This window comes from Myotis davidii, unplaced genomic scaffold (genome assembly GCF_000327345.1).
Source record: "Myotis davidii unplaced genomic scaffold, ASM32734v1 scaffold762, whole genome shotgun sequence".
Lineage (NCBI taxonomy): Eukaryota > Metazoa > Chordata > Mammalia > Chiroptera > Vespertilionidae > Myotis > Myotis davidii.
Genome location: NW_006293699.1, coordinates 276,065 through 284,921, shown reverse-complemented (window position 1 = coordinate 284,921; position 8,857 = coordinate 276,065). Strand labels below are relative to the sequence as shown.

General features: G+C 44.9%; 1 protein-coding gene across 1 annotated transcript in view; it reads left to right on the top strand.

Moving 5' to 3' along the window:
- Position 1: 1 nt before the first annotated feature.
- Positions 2-8,857, top strand: part of GBX1 (gastrulation brain homeobox 1) — a gene marked incomplete at its 5' end in the record, with an annotated part of 21,929 nt that continues 13,073 nt past the window's right edge. The window contains one exon of the mRNA XM_006767302.2: positions 2-269. Coding sequence (XP_006767365.1) covers positions 2-269 — 268 coding nt within the window. The remainder of the gene's footprint in view (positions 270-8,857) is intronic.

Genomic DNA, 8,857 nt, shown 5'->3' with positions numbered 1-8,857 from the left:
CTGCGCCGGGCTGGGGCAGGCTGTGCCCTCGATGGTGGCGCTGACCACCGCGCTGCCCAGCTTTGCAGAGCCGCCGGACGCCTTCTACGGGCCCCCAGATCTCGCTGCTGCTGCTGCTGCTGCCGCCGCCCGAAACAACCCTGAGCCCGGCGGCCGACGCCCAGAGGGTGGACTGGAAGCCGAAGAACTGCTGCCGGCCCGGGAGAAAGTGGCAGAGCCCCCACCGCCCCTGCCTCCGCACTTCTCAGAGACTTTCCCAAGTCTGCCGGGTAAGTGCTGGGGCTGACCAGGGAGCCGGGCGGGAGGCTCCTTACCGGAAATCCCCACATCAGGCTACTCAGATTGGGCACTTGCCTGGAGCCCTGGAATCCCAGACCCCCCAAATGGCGGGTTCTGGGAACCACCTCCGGTTCATTTCATACAGAGCACTTCTAAATCCCAGAATCGTAGCCCTGCTCTGTCTCCAAAGTGCCCGAAGCCTCGACAAAGACTTCCAAATTAGTGTCTTTCCTTTCTGCATTCTAGTCCTCAAGCCTTGGCTCTGCTGCATCTTCTTTTCAGAATCCCTTCATTTTCCTCAGATGCTGGGAATAGAGAAGCTGCAAGTGTGGGATTCCTGAGGACAGCAGCAAGACCCCAGGGTGAGGGTACATTGGGACAGCTGTCAGTTAAGAGGCGGGCACTTCTGGCTTCTGAGAAGGTTGTATTGACCCCAAATGGGCTCTGTGGATGCAGGGGCAAAGGGAGGGTCTTAAAGTGGTGGTGACCATGTTGATGATCCATCTTCATCTTAGTAGAAGAGGTCACTTCTGAATTGGCATATTTAGAGCTAAGCCGTAATAACTGAGTAGTGGCCCTAAGGAAACCTTAGCTAGCAGGGGGCTTAGCACCTGCTGGACCAGGGCTCACTGGGATGCCAAAAGAGAGGCTGGGCTGGGCTGGGTGCAGCCCAAAAGCCTGGAGTCAAGAATTCAGCTAAGATTCTGGAACTAGGAGATTCAGCTAAGCTAATGCAGGAACACTGGGTCCTCCATGGGAAGAAGATGCCCTCTAAATAGAGACAGGGTATATTAAACTGAACCCTGTTTAGAATAGATCTATTTAGAGAGCTTCTGACTTCCTATTTATTGATCCTTAGTAGCTGAAAAAGCTCCTCCCCATCCAGAGACAGATCCGGGTGTGCTGACATCCAAAGCTTATACAGTTTGGTGGGCCCTGTTTAAGAAAAATAAGGGCCACATGCAAGTGCAGGGTTCCTGAATCTTAAACTTCTGTAGCATCAGGATAGATCTGCCTTTGCTTAACCGTTCATCTCAACCAGCTTAGTAGCGACCCATAGAGGCATGGGGGCTGATTCTAGTGAAGACCAGGAGGAGATGCAATAATTTTTTGTCCTTTGCCAGGAGAAGGCAATTCCTGATAATAGGTTTCTGGGCCCTTTCTTGAAATTGACCTTTGGAGGCAATAGGAGCAGAAGAAGAACCAGACACACCTAGGGAAGAGATAAGCTATGGGGGAGGAGAAAGGAAGACACCTCAGTGCAGGAGAACTGAAGGGGAATATGCCCAAACCATGGAAAAACAAGCAGCTTGTCCTACTCTCTCAGGTTTCCCTCAGTTCTGATATTGAACCATTTGTAAAATGGGTGCTCTTTTCTGACGCAGATAGAATATTGGCTGTAAAACCAGGCACTGAGAGAGAGAGAGAGAGAAAGGAATAAGCAGAGGAAAAGAACAGAAGAGAAATATTGAGGAAGGAAGAATAAGGGAAAGTAACAACAAACGAGCTTTATACCCAGATTATCCAAAGAGAGAATATTAGAAAGGAGAGAGCTGTCCATTGGAAGAGAGATGTACAAGGGATTTTTAGCAGGGCTAGATGAAAAAGGAGCACTATCTGGATCAGAAGTGTGTGGATCAGAAAGAGTTCTGTCTTGAGAGGACTGGATGAGAGCTAAATAAATATACAGGTAGGAAATGGGAAAGTTTCAACAGTAGGAGTAATTTTTAAAAAGGTTTTTCAGTACTAGAAGTAATGGGAAACTAGAATTTATATAAAAAGAATGATGAAGGAAAGATCATCATCTGAGGAAAATGTTGGAAGCAAAAAAAGAAACTTACTCTTAGAGTAAAGATAAGAAATTTCTTTGCTAAGAATGATGTGAGGGGCCTGGATGGTTTTGCTCAGTGGATAGAGCATGGGCCCACAGACTGAAGGGTCCAGGGTTCAATCCCAGTTGGGGCTCATGCAGGAGGCAACCAATTGATGTGTCTCTCACATCCATGTCTGTCTGTCTGTCTCTCTCTCTCTCTCTCTCGCTCTCTCTCTCTTTCTCTCTTCCTCCTCCACCCTTCCACTCTCTCAAAATCAATGGGGAAATATCCTCAGGTGAGGATTTAAAAAAAAATGAGGGGAGGAGTCCTTACAGAGGAAAAATTTTGGAGTGAAGGTAATCATTCATATTGGGAAGAGATACACAGAAAGGGTCTACAGGGGGGTTTCTGGGTCACAGCATTAAGGAGAGATTTCAGAAGAAACATTCCAAGAAGATAATGAGTAAGAGATCTTATCTGTGACTGCTACTTCTTACCACTTCCAGTACAAACTTTCCCAACTCTCCTCACCATGCCATTCATACCCATCTGCCCAGTCTTGATTCCCCCCTAAAATAGTTGGGACAAGAAAAGGCAACTCCAGAAATGTTGGACATAATATCAGTTTGAGGAGTTATGATGACACATGGCCCATTGCAAAAGTGGTGGGAAAATAAATGTACCATTTTGAGAATTGTATTTGAGTATTTTGTGTGAAATAAGAGAGTTCTCTGCTTAAATAATGAGATTGAAACCTCAAAATTAGAAGAATTTGGAGAAAGAATTCTATCTTTAAAATGACAGAGGAGGAGTTTCTGTCCTAGTATGAATAGGAGATATGGTCTGAAATTATTAATTTACATTAGTTTAGTGTTTTACAATTACTAGCCCCTTTAAATGAAATTATAGTGAAGATAGGCCAATTTAGCAAATGATGAGTGAACTTCCTTTTTGGGGGAATTATAAGGACATTTTTTAAAAAAATTGCTGAGAGTTGAAACAGATACCACCCTATAAGAATTGATGAGGAAGAAACTTTAATATGATTTGATTGAATGGATAGAAGCTATATTGTAGGCACAAAGAAATACTGTGTACAGAAATAATGAGGTAGAAAAGGTATTGATAACGGCAGATTGAAAATAATTCTAAGTTTGGAGTATGGGAAGCAGTGAATGTAATTGGAGAAGGTGTGATACAAGAAGAGAGAATTTTTAATTAGTAGGGAAGATTTAAAAGTATGAATCAATAGAAAAGTCCAGAGTAGTGCTGTCTAGCAAGCCATTTATGTAATTAAAAATTTTTATTAGCCATGTTAGAAAGGATAAAGAAATAGGTGACATTAACTTTAATATTTTATTTAACCTAATATATTCAAAATATTATTTCAGCATTAATCAGTGTTCAATGAGATGTTTTATATTCCCTTTTCATATTAAGTCTTGGAAATCCAGTGTGTATTTTACACTTCCAGTGCATCTCAATTCAGACTAGTCATGTTTCTAGTGGTCAGTCGCCTCATGTGACCAGTGGTGACCATATTCAACATAACAGATCTAGAGAATCGTAAGAACAGTCATTTGAACATGATGGGGGAAAAGGAGCTTTGAATTTCAGTGAATAGTGAAGTCCTCCATGTTAGGAACAATGGAGCAAAGAGAGCGGTAAGCTCTCAATGACAGGAAAAAGGAGAATTCTGCCTTGATTGGGATGGGCAGAGATGATCTTGTGTGTGAAGGTGTGTGTGAGCTAAAGCTGAGAGAAATCTAAGCTAACTTGAAGATGTGGTACAAACACACATTCCAGAGATTACAAGTGAGGAGGATGCTATGTGCTGGGGGAATGAAGAAAAAGAGCTTTCTGTTTGGAGAAATGCAGAAGAAAACTTTAAATTGGGGGTGTCTAGAGCAATGATTCCTTCAGGGGAAAAAAGAATTAGGTTATCTGAAAACAAATATTTAAGAAGTGAGGAATGGTAGATAACCCACATATAATTTTTGTATAGATGGTAAAAATATAGTAAGAGATTGATAGCAAAGATTAGTTGAGTATGGTAAGGAAAAGAAAACATTTGTAGTTGAGATGATATAGAGAAGAGAGATTGTGATGGGACAAACATGAGAGAAGGCAAGGTAGTGAACATTATGTTTTAAAATTAAACAGAAAAAGATTTGCTAATTTCTGAATAGAGATTGTCAATAATAATGGAAATCATGCCAGAAGACCAGGAAACTTCTAGGAGCATGATACTGTATTTGAGTGCTGATTGCTGTAAGCCAAGCACCTGATTGTAGCTAGACTATGTTACATGACCATCAGTTAATTTCCTTTTTAAAACTATATATTTTTAATTGATTTCAGGGAGGAAGGGAGAGGGAGAGAGAGAGAAAAACATCAATCATGAGAGAGAATCATTGATCAGCTCCTCCTGCCCCACACTGGGGATCGAGCCCACAACCCAGGCATGTACGGTAATCGAACTGTGACCTCCTAGTTCATAGGTCAATGCTCAACCACTGTGCCACACCAGCCAGGCCAGATTCAAAGTCTTATAATTTCTCCAGGCTTCAGTTTCCTCATCGATAGCATAAAAGTTTTGGTTCATACCCTGGCCGGTGTGGCTAAGTGGTTTGAGCATCAGCCTGAGCACTGAAGAGTCACAGGTTCAAGTCCTGGTCAAGGGCACATACCTGGGTTGCAGGTTCGATTCCCAGCCCTGGCCTGGACAAGTGCAGGAGGCACCCAATCAATGTTTCTCTCTCTCTCTCTCTCTCTCTCTCTCCCTCTCCCACTTCTCTCTCTCTCTCTCTCTCCCCCCCTTTCTCCCTTCCATTCTCTCTAAAAATCAATGGAAAATATATCCTCAGGTGAGGATTAACCCTCCCAAAAAAAGTTTTGGTTCAGGTGATTTTTAAAAAAATATTTTTATTGATTTCAGAGAGGAAGGGAGAGGGAGAGAAAGAGAGAAACATCAATGAGAGAGAATCATTGATTAGCTGCCTCCTGCACACCCCCTACTGGGGATTGAGCCTGAAACCCGGGCATGTGCCCTTGACAGGAATTGAACTTGGGACCCTTCAGTCTGCAGGCCAATGCTCTATCCACTGAGCCAAACCAGCTAGGGCTCAGATGATTTTTAATATTCCTTTCAATTCCATAGGATAAAAGCTTCTCTTATCCACTGAGCCAAACCGGTTTCGGCTACAGTATGGTTCTTAATATGGACTTCATGCACCTCTTGTGAGGGGATCTTTTAATTATGGACGGGGGAAAATTACATTGTTATTTTTATTAACTTGTAACTAAATTTGGTGCTTCCTTTAATTATAAATGTAGGTCAGAAACCATAGTAGTTTCAACAATACCTGAGATTTTTGTCAACAGTAGAAATCATAGATATTTTTCATAGAAATTTACAGTCTTTGGAGGCATCTTTTTGTTTAATAAATTAATAAAGAAATATGATTAGTCAGGCCAGTGTTGCTCAGTGGTTGAGCATCGACTTATGAACCAGGATGTCATGGTTCGATTCCTGGTCAGAGAACATGTCCGGGTTGCAGTCTCAGTACCAAGTAGGGGCCTGCAGGAGGCAGGCAATCAATGATTCTCTCTCATCTATCTTAAACATCTAAAAGCATTATTCTGAGGAGTTTATAGGTTTTATCAGACTTCCAAGGAATTCATGGCACAAAAAAGGTTAAGAATCCCTAGCTGAGATCTCAAAAATGACAAGAGGAAAATTTTATTAGGGTTGGAATGGGATACTGGGATACCTTATACATGGTAAAGGTAACCCTTGGGAGGGATGGAAGACAGGAGAGCTCTCTGCAGTGGTATATGTAAATAGGGAGATATCCTATATAATAAATGCCTAATATGCTAAGTGTCTGGTCTTCCAGTCATCCATTTTAACCAATCAAAGCATAATATGCTAATAATATGCTAAGGCCACTCAACTGCTCGCTATGATGTGCACTGACCATCAGGGGGCAGATGCTCTGACTGGTAGGTTAGCTTGCTGCTGGGGTCCAAATGATCCCAACTGAGCAAGTCGGGCTGGACATGCCCTGGAGCCCTCCTGCAATCCCTCCCCAGCTGGCCAACCTCCTACATCCCTTCCCGGCCCTGATTGTGCACTGGTGGGGTCCCTCGGCCTGGCCTGTGCCCTATCACAATCCAGGACCCCTCAGGGGATGTTGGAGAGCCAGTTTCAGCCTGATCCCACAGGCCAGGCTGAGGGAACCCACTGGTGCATGAATTCATGCACTGGGCCTCTAGTATATTATAAATGACTAGAGGCTCAATGCATGAAATTCATGCACTAGTAGGGTCCCTAGCATCTGCCAGCTGGGGCCTCCCTTCCCCCAGCCGGCCCACCCCCTGTATGAACTCCTGGAAGAACTCTGGTCGAGGGACAATTTGCATACTATGCTTTTATTATATAGAATTAGGAGGATAATTCTTAGAGTCATGGGCAAGAATAGTCTATACAGGGAATAATGGGAAAGAGGCAGTAATTGGATATGTTTTTATTGAATTTTTAGAGAGAGAAAGAGCGAAAGAAACATTGATGTGAGAGAGAAACATTGATATGTTGCCTCTCGTGTACGCCTGACCAGGGATTGAACCCACAACCTAGGTGTGTGTCCTGACTGGGAAGCCAACCTGAAACCTTTTGGTATATAAGACGACACTCCAACTGAGCCACCCAACCAGGACAAATATTTAATTGGAAATAAGGATGAATATAGTATGAGCAGTGCTTTGCATCGAGAGTGATGTTAGGAAGCTAGGGAAGTATTTTGCCTTGGAAGTAACGGGGAAAGGATCTTTGTGGTGAAACTGATTGGGAATTAGGAAATAGAAATGTGAGAAGTAATGAGTAGATGTACAAAAAAGAGAGACACTTAAATAGAGATGATGAGGAGAGTTTGGTGGAAGAGAACTTTTATCTAGGGGAATGGGGAGATGCCCCATGTGGAGGCCGGAAAGAAGGCCCATATCTGAACCAGTTGAAAGGACAGAGCTCTGTATGCAGGTGGTGGTACCACAGCTGCAGTGGTCACGATGGGTATGAAAGAGATCTGGATTAAGAGTGGCAAAGAAGTTGGGATGTTTTATTGGAAATATGGTCAACCTGGGAGAAAGTTATCAGCTTAGAGTAATGTGGGAAAAATATTGATGTACTAATTAGGAGAAAGAATGACAGAAAAAAGAGATGCTTGAATTTAGTGTGATAGAAGAATGACCTGCACAGGCTGAAATAAATTGTAGTAAGAAGCGACAATATTGTACTACAAGTAATTTCCTTCCTCTCATGGAAGAGAAAGGAATAATCTCCAAGTGATGAAATGAAAAATCTGTATTAGAATCAGGAAGACTGCAGGGCAGAGACCAGGGTTCTGAGGAAAAAGCACTTTGTGAAACATGAGTACAGGAGAAACAGGACAATACTTTGGAACTGGGATAATAGTAGATGGACTTCTTTTTTAAAAAAATATATTTTGTCGCCGAAACCGGTTTGGCTCAGTGGATAGAGCGTCTGCCTGCGGACTGAGGGGTCCCGGGTTCGATTCCGGTCGGGGGCATGTGCCTGGGTTGCGGGCACATCCCCAGTGGGAGATGTGCAGGAGGCAGCTGATCGATGTTTCTCTCTCATTGATGTTTCTGACTCTCTATCTCTCTTCCTTCCTCTCTGTAAAAAATCCGCTCTATCCACTGAGCCAAACCGGTTCGGTGTAGATGGACTTCTTGACTGTGATTCCTGGGAAATCCTATCTAATAAAAGAGAAACATGGTAATTAGCCGTACCTCCGCTACCCTTCCCATTGGCTAATCAGGGTGATATGCAAATTAACTGCCCGCCAAGATGGCGGCCGGCAGCCAGGCAGCTTGAAGCGAACAGGAGGCTAGCTTGCTTCAGGACTCCTACGTTCCCCGCCTGCCGCTGCCGGCCTCTGAGCTTGCAGTTTGAAACATTGTTACAAATATAGAAGCTAAACAAAACCCCAGAAACCTGCTTTCAGCCAGCCAGGATCTCAGAGCTGGAGTTGAAACGGTGTTTCGATTATAGAACCCAAACAAACCAGATACCTGCTTTCAGCAGCTGAGGCCTAAGAGCTGGAGCCAAGCCTCAGAGCTAAAGCTTGCCCAGAATAAAAAGAAAAGAAAACAAGGAGCGGTTGGGAGCTTCAGTCACCCACCAGCCTGAAAACAGCCCTCAGCCCCTCACCCAGACTGGCCAGGCACCCCAGTGGGGACCCCCACCCTGAAGGGTGTGTGACCAGCTGCAAACAGCCATCATCCCCTCATCCAGCCTGGCCAGGCACCCCAGTGGGGATCCCCACCCTGATCCAGGACACCCTTCAGGGCAAACCAGCTGGCCCCCACCCGTGCACCAGGCCTCTATCCTATATAGTAAAAGGGTAATATGCCTCCCAGCACCGGGATCAGCAGAGCCGAGCGGCCTCCCGCCACCAGGATCAATGTGACAGGGGCAGCACCCAAATCCCCTGATCGGCTTGCGGCTCTGTGTGTGACAGGGGGCGGGGCCACCACCTCCCTATCCGCCCTGCTCTGTTCATGACAGGGGAAGGTGCCCAACCCCCTGATTAGCCCTGCTCTGTGCCTGATAGGGGGGAGCTCCCCAACCCCCTGATTGGCCGTGCTCTGTGTGTGACAGGGTGTGGAGCCCCAACCGCCCCCCCCCCGCCATGGGCCCTGCTCTGTGTGTGACGGAGTAGAGCCATAACCTCCCCATGGAC